General features: G+C 41.0%; 1 protein-coding gene across 3 annotated transcripts in view; it reads left to right on the forward strand.

Moving 5' to 3' along the window:
* Positions 1–17,379, forward strand: part of macrod2 (mono-ADP ribosylhydrolase 2) — a 396,683-nt gene extending 379,304 nt beyond the window's left edge. For all 3 annotated transcript variants that reach the window (XM_069690138.1, XM_069690137.1, XM_069690139.1), the window contains 3 exons: positions 13,675–13,713; positions 14,198–14,269; positions 17,174–17,379. In XM_069690138.1, coding sequence (XP_069546239.1) covers positions 13,675–13,713; positions 14,198–14,269; positions 17,174–17,196 — 134 coding nt within the window. In that variant the 3' untranslated portion in view covers positions 17,197–17,379. The remainder of the gene's footprint in view (positions 1–13,674; positions 13,714–14,197; positions 14,270–17,173) is intronic.
* Positions 17,380–20,481: the final 3,102 nt, after the last annotated feature.

The following is a 20,481-nucleotide window of genomic DNA, read 5'->3' on the forward strand; positions in this document are numbered from 1 at the left end:
ATCAAGTGTACTGTCTTGGGAATTTAAGGGCAGACATGTGAACCCCAGCCACCCCTCTCCTGCCACTGCACTAACACAAAGGTCTGAGTCACTCTCTCACCCCCATTTCACTTTCTCTTTGACTGACATTCAATTAATTTAGGGTGAGAGTGAACCTTCTTGATAGATCTATCTGAGATAGCCTCTTCTATCCTCTCTGAAAAGCCACAGGAATATATCCCTACAAACACTACAGACTTTCCTTCACTGGAAAGCATCACTCTAGCCTGTTGACTGTGTCTTGCCTGAGCCTGTGACTGTCTGTCACTGTCTAGCTTTCCATGGGCTGTGTGCTGTGTGCTGGCACTGTCAGGCAGTAAACAGTGGTGTCAGTCCTGATTGCAGGCAGATTGCATTTTGTAAAGAGGAGCAGGGCCTCAGACAGAGTGCAGACCCAAACTGTCTCAGATATTGAATCTCATGCAGGCCAACGCAGCCTGGCTTAACCGTGCGTAACCAGCTATTCACAGAACAAGACCAAATGATTCCACAGCCAATACCTTTTATTAAAAATAATAACTGTAATCAGGCTTCCAGCTCATGGCAATAGAGGTTAAATCTGCTTCATTGAAAGGAGTAATAAAATGGCTCATAATGATGGGAGGAATGAGTAATGAATCAAACAATTTGAGGCCAGCAGAGAGACATACACACACACACACACACACACACACACACACACACACACACACACACACACACACACACACACACACACACACACACACCTACCTACACACACCTACCTACTTGTGAGTCATGTGTATGTGTTTTCGAGGAGTTTTCTCACCTCCTACTGTACGTTATGTTATTGACATTTTCTTATATTCAAAGTCAAGTAGTAATTTACAGCCGCAAAGAGTTCTGAGAAATAGTGATGTAAAATATTGTACATTCATTTTCTTTCTTGGCTGTGTGTTGTTGTTTTGACAGAAACAGACAATCATTTCAGTCAACATAGAACTTTTTCATTGTTAAGGCTTATAGGAAATGTCAAGCAAATGTATACATTAGAACAAAGTCCTGCCAATCAAATAATGGACAAATAATGCAGCAGCCTCGTTTGTATTTTTTTTTAGCTGAATTCCCCCAGAAAGGATTCATGTCTTATTTGACTATAAATCTTTGATATACTGAATAATTTTTCCTGTCTGTATCAAGGTGAGAGTGTCACCTCAGACATCACTGTTTTTAAAATGAGCCTTCATTGCCAGCTTGCTAATGGTGGCCAAAAAAAAATTAAAATGATAAATCAAATGCTTTTAAACACAAGATCAAGAAAAAGGCAACTCGGAGAATCAGTGTTCTTGGCAATTCTTGAGTAATGCTTTCTAAATGGTTGTTGGGTTAATTTTTCAGTTGTGTACATTGATTCCCTGAGTGGGATTTACAGCTGACATCAAACAAGCTCCACTGCACCTGTGTTTGTGGGTTCATTTTATTAATTATTCGTACATTATCATAGCAGGAGGCCTCATTGATTAACGTGATCTTGAACAGGTCACACCGTACACATTAATGATTCCACATTGTAGGATGTGTTGAGGACAAGTCTCTGCAACCATCAAAAAAAAAAAAGAAAGAAAGAACTCCTTACTTTGCATTTTGCACGTTTGTATCTACGTGCTCCCAGTTGTCGGCAGTGTCTGTTGACACCCTGCTGCTTTCACATAACTCAATATTGCACCTATGGAAGTGTGTATCACAGCTAAGCATGTCGGTCCCAGCTCAGTCACACTAAATAATACGAAGCTAAATAAAACAGCTTTGTGTTATATTCACTCTCACTGCCATCATCATTAGAACTTGTTAATGTAATAATGTATTCAGTCTGCACATGCTCCCTTACTGTGGATATAAATTGAGGATACAGTGCAAGTCATTGGCTGATGTCTTATCTGTTCATATTACCAGACTATACCATATGTTGTTTACTTTGCAAGCATTTAGTCCTGTTGTTCTTAACTCTATAAATTATTTTTAATGCAATATTATAAGCAACAAAAAGCAATAATCCAAGCAATATAGTACACATATTTTCTGCGGGTTTTGCTCTCTAGAAAATCCCTGTGAAGAAGAGATATGTAAGGACGAAGGCAGAGGGGGTATTTTGTATTTTAAATCAGGCTCCACTATATGAATCATATCTATTAGATAGCTCCCTGCACGGGGAATGAGATTCTCTGCCTGATAGCTGGGATGTTATAAAGGCTTCCCAAATGGAAACAGAATCCAAGCAGCCTATATTTATGAATATTCATAAATATATTTAAATATATTCATAAAATGAAAATGGGGGAAAGGGGGGCTATATTGTTATTGTGTTTGGAATATATTTTCAGCGAGCCTTGTAATGGTGACTTGTGAGAGTGGGCACCCGCTTCAGTGAGCTCACGGAGCACCCATAAATTCAAATAAGACTGTCTTTGCCTAAAGCTAGGAATAAATAAATCTGTGTTGTGAACAGAAATTGTTTTTCCGTCATGCAGTGTGGTTCTCCTACAGGAGTCGATAGCTATTGTCTTAGCTCTAAAGGTAAAATGTAATGGCTGCACAGACTCAATGCCACCAAGTAATCAGCATCTTGTCCTTCTTCCCCATCAAGTTTGGAACAAGTTTCTCCTGTGAAATATTTGCATCTCATACCATGCACAGATGCAGACCTGAATAAGGTTTGTGACTATTCTGAGATCTTAAACTGCCTCTCCGTTTAGTATGTGCCTATTATCCACACAGCATTTTTTAAATGTCACCAAAATACAGAGCTCTTCCTATAATTTAGCAAAACCTTGCAATCAAGGGAGCCCAAATCTTCAGTACGTAAGTGTTCCTTATATTTTCCTGCCTTTGATCAAGCTGGCCCCTGATCGAGCGACTCCTTGAATATGGAAGAATGCCACAGAGAATACTTTAGCGGGGTGGCTGGCTGCAGACTAGACAGACAAGTGGGGTACAGACTAATGGCATACTAAAGCCAGGCAAGAGGGAGCCTGCAGGGGAGACGGAGAGACAGACCCAGCAGGCTATCACAAAAATCTCAGTCTCAACACAGCAGAGACTAGGCAGCATTACATGAGCAAAGAGCTCACATTCCCAGTGCTCCTATCTCCCTTGATTTTTCATTGTTCCCTTTTCTCTCTTCAGACCTGTCGCGTTGTTAAAAACACAGCAGCAACTCAAGTAAACTTCAGTTGATCGTCACGATCTAAATTTGCCCTTGTTTATTGTCACTTGATTGTCTTCATTTCATGAATTTCAAGCTCCACATGTTTTTTTTTCCTTCTCTGATGACCAGAATGTGTTGCTCGTACAGTATTGATGGCTATGACTTCTTTATTTAGCACTGTGACTTTGCCACAACCTCTCAGAGCTCACTGTATGTGCGGCTTTGAGCAGAAAGCCTCAGCTGCATCCACAAGTGCCATATGGTGCCCAAGCTCATGCACATCACGCATCCACCTCTCTCCCCTGCAAGATCAAAACAAAACAATCAACAATTTCTTTCAAAAGAGTCTTGAGAGTTGGTTTTATTCTCTTGTTTGCAAGTGTTATTTGGGGGATATTATTGATTTCTATATATTTTACTCTCTTAGTGTGACTGCTTGAGTGTTCAAAACAGCAAGCCGACACAAACTACTCCTCTAAAATCCAGCAGACTTGCCATTGGCAATGTGAAGGTACACGCTAAACTATCACAGCACAGTGACCCTGTGTGGTTGTTCTTTTATGTTGAAGCATCAAGTACAAAGAGTTGAATTTCTCAGTAATCCATTGCAAATCAAAAGGGATTTTTTTTTTTTTTTTTTTTTTTTCCTTCGACTTTTTGGCAGCTTGAATAAGTTATGAGAATTCATTGGTACATTCAGCTCATAAAGTGTTGTTGCTGAAGTGCACTTTGCATTTATGTTCCTTCGTCTGCAATAGAAAAAAGGATTTCAAGCTTTACTTAATTGGTGGTTTTATGCCCTTTTGTCTCAGTCCTTTGTGAACAGTGGGATGCTGGTGATGTAAATGTAATTCTGGAGTGCAATGCATTCTTTCCTGTCCTTAAGAATTGTCAGAGCACAATTAACTTTTGGCTTAACATTGTACACTGTAACACTGTGTGGCTCTTGAGGGAACAAGCTGCCACTGGCTGAAGACATTAGGCTATGCTTGTGTTTTATAGCTTTTTTATATTCACTGTGAAAGTTCAGTAACAGTAGCTCTAGCCACAGCCATGCTGAGCAATAGTGTCTGAGACCCAGTTACCCACAATCTTGTCATTATCCGTATTAATGCAACTTCCATCGCTGAATTCAATTTGGCTTTTTAATCAACTCCTTCTTTTGACTTGTTTTGGTAATGTCAGCTCACTCGGTATCAAATCAAACCTGGTATTTTCTGGTGATGAACTAGAATAAAATAAGAAACATTTTTATAAATCAATCCCTTGGAGTTAGAGGAGTGGTGGTCCTCACAATTCATGGTTTGCAATGTAGCTCTGTTTTGGGGTCACAATTTGGCATATTTTTAATGCAGCAGAAAGAAAAAAATTGCAGGGTTTTTTTCATCAACAAACACTACTCTTAATCTGCGTGATAGTAATTTTATTAATTTGAAGATAATTATTGTCAAAAACCATCTCAGGGGTGGTGGGGTACCAATGGGCTTCTTTCCTTGGACACCATCAGAGTTTAGGATCACCACTTCTGCAAATACAGACAGGAACTTTCATTATCACAAACTATTGTTTTAAAGGGGCATTAAAACATGTTTTGGACAGGCTTGTTGTTGCCATGGTAACTCATGAAGTCATTGACTCAACTGTCTGACCGTGGTGCTGAGCTGAAATATATATATTTTTTTTGTTTTGTTTAAACACTCTCTCGCAAGCTTCATGTATTATTCCACATGGCACCCTCCACTATTTCATAATGTCTCACACAGGAATCTGGTCATTCAGCTGGAGGTGGAGAGCCGTACAGAAAATCTGCACATGTCCATTGTGTTGGTCACCTCTGGCCCAGAAGCCTGCTTCAAAGAGAGGGTGTCTCATCTAACAGGCTACAGGGGACACACTTTTTCTGTTCTCCTTTCAAGCTCCTCTTTTGATCAGCTCTCTCATCCAGTCCCCACCCACTGTTTGGTGCATAGAAATGGCAAATGAATCAACTCAGAGCAGAGAGAGAATTTGTCAGCCAGCAGAGAAGCAACAAATGTGTTTTTGAAAAGTCTGGAACATATTTCTGTCACAGTCGCACACACATGCACATCCTATAAAAATACAAGAGACTGTTTGAGTGAGGAGTGATCTCTGTATGGGTTGCCTGTCTCCTGGAGGCAGTGAGGAAGATTGGATGGTAGAGCTACTTCGGTTAGAAGTAAACCCCGTCGAGATGCTCTCCGAGACTCGAACATGACAGTTGGGATTTTAAGTCTCTAACCCTTTGGATTACAAATGTCAATTTGTGCTCAACTCACCACTGTTTTTCAGCCATTGACCCCTTTCTCTCATGTCCCACCCAGAATGAGTATGATGCAATAAGATAGAGGACAACATGATATTAGAGCTGTAATACTAAAGTAGATTAACTCATTAGTCCATTGACAAAAAAAAAGTATTATTTATTTAAGTGTATACAGCTTTTCAAATGTGAGAGTTAGCTGCTTCTCCTTGTCTTGATATTGTAGGAGACAGAAGTTGGGGTTTGGAGTTTTGATTGCATCTCCTTGGTCTCAAGGAAATTGTGATGGGCAGTTGTCACAGTTTTCATAGTTTTTGTAGCCTTACATTAAAAAATACGTAGAGATGGAATGATAAGTCAACTGTTTTAATCAAGTTGTCTACTTGTGATAATTATTCAAATAATCATGATGTTTTCTAAACAGATTTCTAAATATCTTTATTTGTGTCACCTTGGGCTCCAGAAAACTGAACTCTTTTCACAGACCAAATAATTAGTTTACAACCAGTACAATTACTAGTGGCCGTCAGTGGTACTGCACTTTCAGGCACTTCTGCATTGGCTTCACTGTTCAGGCCCCAAAACAACATCCATTTTTGTACACAGTCTATGTAGTCTATGTACACTTATGTGCGCTATAACATGCTCTGATTATAAAGTGATACATTACAATACATAACAAAAACTGCCCTTGTGAAAAAAAATCAGCAGTGGAGAAGTATAATCATGGAGAAAGTGTGTCTATTAATGTCTGAAGCAGTATTTTCATTCTCTATAATTATATCTCTATTAACTACACTGCCGACACGTACTGTATATGCATGGTGCTTCTGCTGAGGTCGACCAACCAAGCTGCTCTCTCGCTGACCTTTCAATGACAGACAGCTGCTCTGCCAGGGCTCCTGATTTCACTGCAGTCTAGACACGCACTTTGATTATATTGACCAGTACGATCCATGATCGACTGTGGAAAACCTTGAGCTGCCCAAAAGAGGCATCACATCATAACTGCAAATTAATGTGTAACTGCAAAGCTGGCCTGAGCGACGTCCTCAGCAGCATACAAACATCCAGGAACTTCATCTACAAACACGCTGCTTCTCCACCTCCCTCGTCTGCGGTGTGTCCCATTTTAATGTATGGCGGGGGATAGCCACATCACCTGGTGCTAGATTCACAGCTCCCCTGAAAGTCTGTCTGTGCCTTGATATAGTGAACCACAATGGGTATTGAAAACAGCAGCGGGCAGCTTCCTGCAGCAGGCCCTTGAGCAGCACAGTCTAAAGATTATGTTAAGTAATTCAGTGAGTGATGAGAGAGGAGCAGGCCACCACTGACAGCAGGTTTAGCAGGTATGTAGGTCACACAAGGGGAGGCCTCTTTTGCATTTTTCCCTTCTATGTCTATTTTTGTGTTGTCTCCCTCGCTCACTTCTTCACTTAATCAGTTTTTCACTTACACCTTTCATCTCCGTGTATCTCAGTGTTCTGGCTCTTTTTTATTTATTTTTTTATCTCCTGACAGACCACAGTGACTGTGGCACGCTACATTGGACAAAGTAGGGAATAACAAAAAAAAAGACTAAAAAGAGAGGATAAAAGTGAGACAACATTTTGACTGACTTTCCTGTTTCTTTCAACCCTTAGTCTCATCAAAGGTTTGCCAGTGGTCATTTTTCCCTTCGTTTCTTTTGCAACATATGCCGTCAGCTGTACCCGTTTCTTCTCTCGCCGTCGCTTGCTGCCTTCTAATCATCTTCACTTTCCTCTGAGTACTAGCTTAACCCCAAAGCAGATGGTGTCCTGTTCTCTTTTCACTCATTCAGAGTACTTTGTGTTTTCTCATCTTGTCAAGCATGGCCCAGGCCTGTGTAATGAGCTTGGGTCTTTTCAGGGTGTTTAGAGGACCCTGACCTAACTCGGAGCCGCCCCACCACAGCCACCACTGCAAGGTTACCCAAACCCGTAGGGGAGCACAATGCTGCTTAGTGTCCACAACCCCTTGGCCTTTTCTTAGGGAGAAGAAAGCCAGAATATTAATGAAGACTCTTGGCTTTTCAGGAGGATAGCAGTAGAGAGGGGCGGTCACAGTGTTTACTGAACAGGCTTGTTTTCATCTCCCTCGCCCGCAGGTCACAGCTCAGTGCTCTTTAATTGGCTCAGATTGTCAGACAGTGTTCCATCTCATAGAAAAGAAAACTCCAGCTATCAAATACTGACCCCCTCCTCCTGGCAAATCCTTTTTCTTTCTTTTTTTTTTACTGTTTTGAAAGTGGCAGCTCATGCAGCTAAGCTATTTCCACAACCCTGCACTACAAACTTAACATTAACATATGAAAATAGGCTACTTTCCACATTTACCAGCTCATTAGTTCTTTTGGTTGAAAACTTGTTGAGGTCCACCCGCTCTTGTTTTGCTTGAGCAGGGACAACTTTAATTATCTTTGCAGAAGGCATATCTGGCCCAAAGCTATTAGTCCATGCAATGTTCAATGAAGGTCTCTTTGATACTTGTTTAATATACATGGGCCAATACAGACAAGGCCCCAGTCCCTCATAGACCACCCAGTTTACACTGGGAAATTCATTTTGCTCCCATCTCCTGAAAGGAATGGCGCTTCGATAGATACTGGTACAGACCTTAACATTTATTATCTTCAAGATGCTTTTGAGCAAGCCGTGGCCCTCCAGCTTCGTATAAGCCAAACAAAACAAAGACTAAACTCAAGGAAAATAGAAACACTTTGTGCTCAGTGAAAGCAATTCGGTCAGTAAATGTTTTTGTGGGGAATTTAATTTGGGCGTACTCTAGTGGGCCTTTCACAGAGGAGGCTGAGCAACTCTTGGACAAAATAGGCAGCTGATGGTTCTCAGTAGACTGAGATTGTGATTGGTCGTGCTCATTGTTTGAGTGGGAGCAGCTGGACACCTGTGTGATCTGCCTGGGATCAAAGCCGACACGGCAGACCAGCCTGCAAAGCCACGGTTTGGGGATCAAATGAACAGAAGAAATTCTCTTGGGGAGCCGACACTGTAGGGCACAGACACCTCAACACCTCCATCGATTTTTGTATTCTTGCGCCGCTCAAGAAGAGGAGTTGAATAAAAGACAGTGAGATGTCCTGTGGCTTAGGGAGAGAGGGAACCTCCTGTTCTGCCCAAGGCTCCTGTCTGGAACATTAAGCAGAGACGGTTCCCATGCTGCTATGTGGGTGACCCACGGGACTGCCTCCCTTGTGGGCTGACTGAGCTGGAGTGACAAGACCATTAAAAGTGGAACTGCTGGGGATCGTAACAAATGATGGGAAATACGAGAGCATTTATCATACAAAAGCTACAGCTTATGCTCAATTTATTCATACAGTGTTTTAAAATCTCGGCTTGCCATTGTTGGCCAGCTCAAACACGTTTTCTCTCACGGCTGAATACTGTGCTGCAACACACTAATGCTGACCAACAAAACGCTAACTACTTCTTGTCTAATAAAGGAATGGAAGGTGGGGAGGAGGGGGAGGGGGAGAGGGGTGTAATTTTCTGCTTGTCTGCATGTGAGGGTGACTTATGCCCAACTCTCTTCCTTCCTCTTGCTTCTCCTGTGTGTGGAAATGTGAGCACATTTTCTCATTCTGCATCTTGATGTGTTTTTCTATCCAGGATGTTTTTACTGAACTTCCGAAGGGCTGAAGTGACAAAAAATGTTAGAGAAGGTAAAAGCTTGGCTATATATATATATGCAAGACATTTGCCAAGCTTTATATATATATATATATATATATATATATATATATATATATATATGTGTGTACCAGCCTAGTGTAATGTGAAAGAGGGAAATATACCCTTCAGTCCAGTCGACAATATTGTGCCTGTGTCACTTTTTGCCTCGACTGGGTGTGAAAAATGCACACATGTATGACCAGGGTCGAAGGAGGAGGTCATGCGATATAGTACATTATAATGTGGAAAAGGGAGGAGGTCAGGGTAAGCGGCAGTGACGTCACCCATTGGTTTGTGAGCAGCTGTTTTGACGCCTCCAGTGTCTTGCGCCATCTTACTCTAGTTCAGATTGGTTTGGAGCCGGAAGGGACCATATTTGGACGAGTCAGGGTGGAGCGAGCAGTTGATCTGACTCGATCTGATTGGGAACCCGATGATACGACGTCCCGACAGCCGATAGCCCTAACCTAACTCCACCACAGGCCTGTCAATCAAACAGACGCGCCCCCAAAAACACAGCTTTTGGAGGCTTATTTTTCAGTCAACGTGAATGACTTCTCTTAAGAAACGCAAAGGCAAAATGTAATACTGACACGGTCTCGTCTGTATTACATGCTTTGGGGTGATACCAGGTTGATCAGTGTATCGTCAGTATCATCTGTATCTAGGCTGGGAGACACTGAAGGACGCCTCAGGTCCTTGGTCCCAGCTGTAGAAAACATTGGTATAAGCTGTCCAGTTTCCTGCTGAGGGAGTCTGTTTTTCGCCTCTTCTTCTTATCTGCCTTGTGCGGACTACGCCTCTCCTTCACCAGAGCCTTGACAGAGGCTCGTTTTTCCCTCTCCCCCCATCTTGTTTATGTGTTTACTACAGCACACCCAGATCCTCCTCCTAAATGATAGCCCCTCCACTGTCAGCACACAGGAATCAAATTAGAGAGCGAGACGGACCAATGTTGCCGTTCCCTCTGAGTTCAGGGCAGGCAGAGGCCACAATCTGTTGAAATTCGGAACTTTTTTCTTTATTTTGATCAGTGCTGGATGTTAGAGGGAGGATGCTGCTCTATCACCAAGACTGTTGCTATTACCTGGGAGAGATGAGGAAAGCAGCATCAGGAATGAGGCCAGTGCTTCAGTGAGCTCCTGCTGCTTGCCGTGTTAGCTGCTATGATGGCGGGTCTGTTTCGACATCAGGCACATGTCCCGCCATCAGCTTTCATATAAATAAAGTGATTATGTGGAAAAGTGTTAATGAATGCCATATCATTTCATTTATATGCAGAATGCATTTCACCATTGATGCCATACGGCTGCCTCTCCTAAACATGTGGCACAATGTGTTCAAACGTGCTTCCTGTCAATTTATTCTCTTGCAGACAGACTGGTGATAAATCTGCTTCTTCGATTCATTTATAATAAAGCAGAAGACATTAAAGGACCATTCTGCATTTCTACAGCCCGGTTCTTTGCTTGTGGTTTTGCGACATTTATGTTGGTTAATATAACCTTGTACCTAAAGTAATTGCTGTGATCTAGGAATACAGTTGCTACTGTACTGATACATTGCTACAATAGCGAGACAAGAAACAGGGGTGTTAGACCAGTCGAGTTGAACCAAAAGTAAACACTTGTCGTGGTAACCATATGATAACCGTCTCAGAAAATATATCACTGTATACGCTATTTCATTATTATTATCATTACTATATCGGTGTGTGACAGCCCAGCCAGAGCCGTCTGTACATTAAACTCACACACGGATGTGTTTCCTCCTCTGGAAACACTCTCCGTCCATATAGTTTGCAAACTAGACATCTGTCCTCGAGGGACAACACCACGTTCATTTCTTAGATTTCCAAAGTTATCCCACGTTGTTTTTAATCACTTTTTCGGGGCTGCAGATGGTGATACTATCAGTTTCATTTTCTCTGCGTTATCAGTGTGTGGCACCCATTGCTGAATCTGACAGGCTGTTGAGGAGGAAAGAGGTTGCAACGCGCGGGCAAGCATCTTGGTTTGTTGCATTTTTGTCCCAATGTCAGTAATAATTGTGCATGGTATGACAACCATCAATTTTATTGCCATGGTATATTGTGATACCAGTATACTGCTACAACTCTACTTGTCTCACTGCACAGGGCAATGTTAGCATGCACGAGTGAACCAAGTAGGTATGTTATGTTCCCAGATCAGTTAGCCTGTATAAGGTATAAAGTATAACGCTGTCAATACTGTTAGCAATCAGAGCCATTGAGCCAAAACTATGAAAATAATATCTAAGCTGCAAACAACCAAAAAAAATCCTTCAAATAATTTTGCAAAAACAATGTTACTAGGCCCCCTGGACGGTTCCATGGTGCAGATCAAAAAGAAAGAAAAAGAAAAGGATGGTGAGATTGTTGTTGCTTCTTCCTTCCTGCTTTCCAGCAGTCCTCGAGTCCCAGTGGTGTCTACGAGGAGAAATTCATTTCAAAATGTTGCAACAGATTAAAATCAGCTTGATACTGAAGAAGCGGTGTAATGCATGTTTGCCGTAGCTGACAGCCTTCTGGTTAAATTGCCAGAGACGCAAAGGTATTTTGTAATTCACAAGCTGTCTACATGCTTTAAGGAGCCTGAGAACCAGACATGTGTATCAAAACCTGCCGTTACAACCGAGGAATTGGCTTTTCTACAAAAGATTAAATAAGCTTGACCTCAGACTTGCTCTAAACATACACAACGTAGACATCACTTTGGATTCTATGAGTTCGTATGTCATGCCTAAGTAGTTGTATTTGTTTACATTATCTTCAGACTGCCGGGGGAGTGGGGTTATTTTTATGGTGTGCTTTGTTTGGAAGATTGTTGTTGCAAAAGGGGGAAGCGCGGAGGTTTGCTCTGTGAATGACGAAGGAGTTGTGTGACTACAGAGGTAACAGGGAGGATAGAGTGGGAGAAGGATGTGTGTTGGGGAGAAGGATGTGTGTTGCGGAGGGTGAGGGGGTCTTGGGCTGCCTTGCGGGGATGGCAGTCTGTAATTAATTTTGCATGCATCGCTCTCCCTTCTCGTATTTGTTTTGTTCTTTGTTTTTTGAAGTATAACTCTTTGGGAAGGTGCTGAAATTCCAGGCATGAGAGATTAAAGGGGTGTCTCACTGCTGGAAAGATGGTCTTTTCATGAAACTGGGCTGTCTATGCACTAGAAGGACGCAGATACTGATGCTCCAGGACCAGAGAAAACAGAGAAAAAAAGGCCTGCTGTTCCCGTTTGCTTAAAGGGGAGAAAACCTACAAGAACCAGAATGCACTGGGCTCAATACCTTCAAGGCCACTCCTATTGGATATGCTCAACAAAAAACAAAGAGTTGATAAAGTGATGTTAACAATCCTTCAGTGAAAGTAAATGACTACTAGCTTATTCAGTCAGTCACTGCAGCACAGTGACTCTACTTCCGTTTTCATCGGTGCATATTTCCAGCTGTATAATCCAACTACATTGTTTTATATTTATAGCCCTGTCGTGGCCTTGTTTTTTTTTTAACTTCTTTTAAACTATGCTATCCTAACAGGGCTCCATTTCCTGACTTGACTTGCTTAACAGCCCAGCACAAAATAGCAGTTGCTAACTGTGATGCCTTCATTGTGGCTGATTAATTCCACTTTAAACAAAACAAACATTTCTACATCCAACATGAGGTTTGACTGTCCCGATAACCCATCCAACACACTTTTTCTATGTTTGCCGAAGTAAACCAAGACTCAGTCCCATCATTTCCCCCCAATACAGCTAGCCATCATCTGCTCAATCACCATGAAACCAAAAATAATTGATCAAAATATGAATTCATAAATAAAAACGAAAGATGTCTGATTCAAGCATTACACTATTGTCTTCCACACCAATACTTGGCTTCCACACTAAAAGGAGCATTGCTTTCTGCTATGGTCTCCCAGTGGTTGTAGTAATTTGAGTAGTCAACCTGGACATGCTTTTTTGATTTTGGAGCCGCTTCTCTCTCAATCCGACTGTCTGTGGAGGCAGGCATCCAAAAACCCAAGAAGTACAAACTATAATTTGAACAAAAGCCCTGGAGCCGTCAGAAATCAGCCTGATGATGCGTTTTATGTCATGGTTTTGCCGGCAAATGAGTGGGACGCTGTGGGTGCTAGCAATATGGAGTGAAGTTAAAACTTGTTCATCTTCATACAGCTTTACATGTTGTAAAAAAATCAACATGAAGTTTCAACATCAAGAAATTCAAGTTTCCCTTTCAGCATCACGACAAATGGAAATTTGAAGCCATGAGTAAGAAGTTGATCTTAAATTCCTCGACTGGTTTGAGGTTGTTCTAAAGAGTTCACTTTAAAAAAAAACAACAAGCAGAGTAATCTTGCACATTGTTTAATATTCTTAATACCTAAGCCTTTCATCAACTGTGTCTGCATGAATTAACTTATGAGTAACATGTCCATATGTGCTCCACATTACAGATGTCTCTGAGATCAACGACACCGGCACCAGCAATAGAGGTGAGAGGATATCATGTTTTTCCCCATGAACGACTCGCTCTGAGCGCTGTGACGCTTCACTGAAATCCTGCTGCCGAACAGACACCTCCCTGCTGTCTGCAGCGCACATCCCTCCCTCCATTTCTTCCCATTTATTCGCCTCTTCTGCTTTTACAACTCACCCTCGACATATCACAGTACATGTTCTGATTATATATTAAATGCATTTAATTTTCAGTGGTAGGCAGCAGCCAGTATCAGAAGTCAGTGTTGTAAGATAGTAAGATGTTCACATAAAGTTCAATCCTGACCCCCAGACAGCTCTTTTTAGATGCTTTGTATCAATTAACATGATCAGCGTGATTAAACAAACTTTGTAAGGTATAGGTTGTTTACATAAATTGATGATTCTCTGCACAGGATAAGGAACAACTGATTGCTTGATTTTTGTTGCCTCTTACAATCTTTTTCCCCGTCTTGTCTTCTGTCTCCTTCTCTTGTCCAGAGGAGATGAAAGAACATGTCGAGAGCTCCGAAGAACCTGTTACAGTTCTAACTGACAGAACTCAGTCCAAAGGTAAGTGCATGTAGGAAGCATTCACACTGGCTCACACTTCTCTCACACACATCTCTATTTATAAGTGAATTCTTATTAGTGGCCTCAGCTGCTGAATTAAAATGCACTTCTTTCAGAAAATCCTCAGCGCTGTGCAGCTGAGTGTTACCCAGTTTCACCCTCCTTGTCTCTGTTTCCTTCCCCCCAGTCTGTCTTCATCTCATTGTCTCTGTAGGGGCAGGCAGGCAGGCAGTTTGTACGTGCTCTTCCAGGGCCAAATGCATTTGTAAATCCTTTCTGCCCGTTTCAGGTCTGCAACTATAACCCTGATATTTTGGTATATACGTGTCGGCACGTCTTTAGAGATTGACTGTGATGAATTATCTGCAAACTCAACTATCAGACGTTTAATAAATCAAATGTGCAATGCATATTATTTTAACATACTGCCAAAACAGAGTGTAGGGGCAATAATCAAGCCAATAAATCATATTTTATAAGGATGCCACACTGTTGTTATTCTCAGGTCTCCGTTGAGATTTAGGGTAATAAACCAGCATGTAATTTGTACTATGAATTTCTATGACCGCAATAATTCTGTTTGTGGCGCTACAGAGATGTCGAGCCAAAAAAATGGGATTCAGATTTGGGCATCGTAGAGTTTCCAGGTAGAAAAAAATTCATTAAGCAACTGCTATGAACAGATTGTCGGGGTTGAATAAATAGGACAGGCTAGCAGCATATGAAATAACTTGGCAGAGACAAACGGGTTGGTGTAGAAAGGAGCGAGCTTAAACAATGCTCGACAAAGAGCCAGAGAAGGAAAAAAAAAAGGTTGTTGTCGAACAACCGTGTGGATCAGGGTGAGATGGTGTATAGGGGAGTTGGTGAGCACACAGTGTACTGTTAAAATTAGCCAGAGTACACGTATCAAAACATACGACAATAGACAATCACAACAGACTGCCCTGTTTTCTGAACAAAGTTGGTAGGTAGGTAGGTAGGTAGGTATATACTTTATTAATCCCCGAGGGGAAATTTTTTTCGCCACAGCAGCATACATACAGGAGCAATAATAGAAACAATAGAATAAAATAATAATAGAATAGAATAATATAATAGAAAAGCAATAAAATAAAAAATATAAAATATAAAATGCACAGTACATACAGTATATATACAGTACATTAAATATCTATATATATTATATACAACAAACCAATAAACACAGTCAAGTTGGTGGGTTATTTTATCTTTACAAAGGATTCATGTTGTCATTCGCAGGGAAATGAGAACAGAGAAAACGTATCTGCCTCGGTGTCTGTTTATATAACTGTCTGCCACACAATTTCCTGAGCATCACTGATTGAATGTCGACAAAACTTTGGGTAGTTTTTATTGGCATTCACAGATAGGTGCTACAGGTGAAGCTCTTGTGGTCATGAAATTTTAAATGAGGATTAACTGTCATACAAATACACCGATTTGTTTCTTTCTGTTCATTTTGCCAAAATTAAAGTTTAAGCCTAATCATAGTTAAATAATTTATTTTATGAAGGGGAAGAGAGAATATTAGATTTCCGTTTGTCCTTTCGGTTTTGTAAACCAAACTTACACAAGGCAGATATGGCATATATAATAACTTGGAAATACAAAGCATATTACTGAAATATACAAATAATTGACTGCCAATGAAGGTACCAATGATCAAAATAAACAATGTACCATTCTTCTCTCATATGCCATTAAACCACAACCAAAGACTGGGCCACAACAAAATGGCACCATTAAAAAAAAAAATAAGCGCTAGTCAAACCTCAAATCGTGGAAATGGTGACGGAAATGACATTTGTTAGTTTCATCCAGCTATTTTTATACAGATGATTGGAAAATGTGACGCTGGCAGCCGTAAATCCTGTACGGACTGTGCATGCATTTTTTTAGGGTACAATTTAAAAAAAAATATATATTAATTTAACATATATCCTGAAAATATAATTGTAACAACAGCAGATCTTATTTTTTGGCTGCATCCATTCAGTAGCACTGTGATGCAAGTAGGCTAATCAGAGTTTTATGTTGGTGTTGTGTTTGTAACACATTGCAGACAAACATGAATCAGTTTCTCTCTTTCTCACTCGTTCGTTGTGTAGACTTATGTGCTGCAGTAATTGTGATTATTTTTCTTGGGCTCGCCACAAACGCCCCCCCATACATGACATATCACAAATGACAGGGAGTAAGGTTCATTGGACAAACAAATGACCATTTCCCAGCATGCCTTCTTCCTTAGCAACTTCTAAATAGGCAACCAAATTAGATAGGTGTAAGTAATCGGAATAAATTATATTTATTTTTAATAAAACATGCAGTTTTGGAACATTTGAATAAAGGAAAATAAAGCTCGCATAAAAAAGACTATTACTCCAAACCCAAAATGCACAAGCTGGTAAGGTGTTATATTTACCTATCACAAGAGCTGGTTTAATGTTAAAAGAACAGCTTGAAATTTGAAATGGCCAATGGATAAAAGGACCTACTCTGAAATTGTACATGAGCTCCTGACAGCTCAAGACTCAGTTACACCGTCGGTGGTAGCATCATTGTATATGTGCGCTTGAGTGAACTTTGGAGCTAAAAGTAGAATATAAAGAGGTGAGCGGTTCTTGTGCGTACTTTGGATTATGATACTAAACACTGTGTATCGTGCCTTCCGGTCTAAAACTGCCCACTGGTGACTTGATGTGCTGAGTCAGCTGGTTTGAGTCATGCCGAGACAGCCGGTTCACACTGCTGTAACTTTTCCTTGCAACAATCGAAACAGTTTTGTGTTCTTGTTGTCTTGAGTCTGAACGGAGCTTCAGATGCAGTACTGTGTTTTAAATATGAGGCTATTCTTGCATCCTATATTTGCTTTCTATCCAGACACTGTTGAGAAGAAAGAATGACCAGCTGAGGGGACGACAATCAACCTCATCTGACAGCCAGCAAACTGTGCGAAGGCCAACCACACTAGTGTCAGCCTGGCCCATGTCAGTATGGGCTCTGATACTGGCCCAGGACAACCAGTAACTCACAAGATGCTCACATTCCCAACCTTACTTAGCCCCCCCTCCCCTCCCCACCCCCCAGCCCACCCTACCCCCAACCCTCTTTATTAAGAAACTATTCATCCCTCAAGTATGTATGTACTGTATGTAAATGTACGTATGTACAAAACCTAACAATAGGACTTGAACATATCAACCAGAAAAAGATGAGCCATACCTCACTGTGTTTTAGAGTCATACATCATTTTGCCAGCTGGGTGCGATGAGATAAACCAGGTTCAAGTCTCTTTATTTGATAAACCCACTGTGAGAGCACAGTGAAGCTGTCAGAGGACAACAGCCACAGCCCCTACATGTTGACACTCCAGGCTGGGTGATGCTTAACATCAACCATCCTTTAGTTTCTAATGTCTCAAACGCAGCCTCCACAGTCACGACGTGACATTAAACAGTGGAATACCTGACAACACCCTGCCATGAGTCCTCACACACGGCTGCAGCTCGAGCGCCGTTGTTTAGTCACATTAGCCACATTACCTTAAATTCAGACCTGTAAGGCGATGTGCCAGTCCCAGGCTTTTCATCTGTGAACATCATCTAACTGCAGCTTAACACGTTTTACCAGGTAACTGTTCATCAACACCCATGTACACAATATGAGGATGTGAGTGTCTTTTAACAAATCAATTAGTCCCCCACCCCCTTCCTTTTTTATTTGCCATTTTCAGTGCATGCCAGAAAATTGCTTTGGAATTCACCAACACAAACAGGAATTATTGTCCTCTTCGCTTTTGCTTGTCTCCTTACCAGATTGTCTATAATTGTATTGAAGGAATCTGCCTTATTTCATATCAAATGACAAAAATCACAATCACAGACCTAAGGAGGAGGTTCTAGTATGAAATCTTGGTTGTGTATTGCTTGCAGATGATTTGTATTTTCAAGCACATCATGTAATGGCTAATACCTGTTGTTAAACATCTATTGTTTTTTTCCTCAGTTGATTTGAAAAAAAAAAAAAGCTTTTGGTTTCTTTTAAATATTGGTATGATTCATTCATTATTTTCAGTGGTGCCATACTAAAGATCAGATGAATTACAGTTCTATGAAATGATGCCTTCATACTTTGATGTTTGCTTTGCTAAACTATAACAGAAACAACTAATAAAATTGAAGGTGGAAGCCATGCGTCAGCTTTTGATGTACCTTGTTGTGCGTCTTGTTTCTACTTCTGTCATGATGGCAGCTCATGTTTTATTTCATTCTAATAAGAGCCAGTAAAGCTGATTTCCCCTCAGTTACGTGTGAAATTGAACAACTGTAACAGAGCAATCAGTCGTGTGTCTCTGGGTAGACAGAAACAATTAGTCTGTCCTGTGATCTCCAGCCTGCTCGCTCTCTGGCCCTCAGGCTCTCTCTTGTATCAAACGAGACAAGATATCTGGCAGACCCTCTAACCCCAGAGCCCCCCGCCCGCCGAGAAACTCACTAATGGCTCGAGACCTCACAAGGAATTTGTTATCGAAGACGCAGCAGCTCTCCAGAGCAGAACCTCTTTATCAAATCACCTCTCCTATCTGCAACAAAAATGTTTCTTTAACTTTTAAATCTTTAGGAATTATGAACATGAGCAAACATTTTCCAAAGTCACGCTTCATGGGTTGAACTGCTGCATGTCACAAACCGCTGTACATATTTCAACACAGTCATTACAACCAAAATTTGAAAAATGGTGACTTTGGCTCCCCTAGTGGAAATGTAAAAAGAATACTAAAGTGTCCTCCCGGGCGGCTGTTTCACAGAAGCCAAATTAATAAATCAGGATAAAGCCAGGCTTCATCTAGCCCAGTCACAATTGCCAAGCCTGGCTGATTAGGTGTGGGTAGGTCAAGCCTGATGTACTCAATCCAGATGAATGCGCATTCACGGCTGTCCTCAAAAGACAACGAGGAGGATCACAGATTCACTGATGATGAAATGGAGAAGAGATGCGCTACATACTTTATTCCCAGTGAGAAAGATCTTCATGGAAGCATACAATGAGGAAAGGGACAAAAACGGGAAAAACTGCTGCTTTAATTAAAGAGCGTCAAACGGTGTGGACCAACTGAATGCGGAGTATCCTAAAAGCAAACATTTAATGATCTTGACTTAAACTGCCATAATGCTATACTTCAAGGCATTATTGGCTCAAATTATCCGTTGTACAGCGAAACGCTCAAATGTGAAAGTGAGCTGCGGAAGGTAATGTAAAGATAATTGACCATGAAGATTTCAAATGTCAATACATATATTTGCTCAGACTTTCAGCATCTCCTGCTGCATTGAGCAAACATGCCACTTTAAAACAAAATAATTGTAGGCCAATACAGACCATCTGTGAGACGGTCAGGACAGTCTGCAATCTTTGGATCACTCATGCCAGCAGTCACTGCGAAAAGCCAAGAGGTCCGACCTGTCCCATCAAGAAAGCCCTGGTCAGTATGAGCACTTTATCATCGATGACGACATCAGGGGGCATGCGATTGTCAAGGTAGAAATAACCATGTTTTTCATGACTTGAATTAAAACTAATATAAAATTATTGTCCATTTCTAATCATCTCAACAGCTGCAATAAAATTTTCATCAAACTTCAAGGAACAATATAAACAGCAGTATTTTTCAGCATAAACTTATTTTATGACATATTTTAAAGCAAATTGGCTAACTTCCCAGAGAACATGGAATAACTGTAAGAAATGTGTCCATAATCAGAGTGACTGCTGACTGAAAGGCACCAGGATTAATTGAGCCTGGCTATTCGCCTGTCCTGGAGCAGGCACAGATTATGTGTCAGCTTTCATGGAACCGAATCAAGGCTAAATTCAGCTGGGATAAATAAATAAAAACCCGGCTTAATCCCTTATTTATTTTTTGTGAAACAGTCATAAGGTCTGTCTCATCAGTCAACAAACAAAAAGAATACAATTGGAAACAAATCTATAGCTGAAACCTAGTGATACACAAACTCCAGTTTTGTTTTACTCTTCACACCCAGAAAGGATTCTTTAGTTTACTTTAGTTAATACTGAGACAAGAAGCTGGGCAATGTGTAAAGTATGATTACTGCTGCTTTGCTACCACTAAACTCCCATAAGGATACAAATGCTAGCAGGTTCCTTTACCAAACAGAAATGGATAG

This window comes from Brachyistius frenatus, unplaced genomic scaffold (genome assembly GCF_029030835.1).
Source record: "Brachyistius frenatus isolate BFR_SWC_R1_liver_20210118 unplaced genomic scaffold, ASM2903083v1 Contig_8, whole genome shotgun sequence".
NCBI classification, from domain to species: domain Eukaryota; kingdom Metazoa; phylum Chordata; class Actinopteri; family Embiotocidae; genus Brachyistius; species Brachyistius frenatus.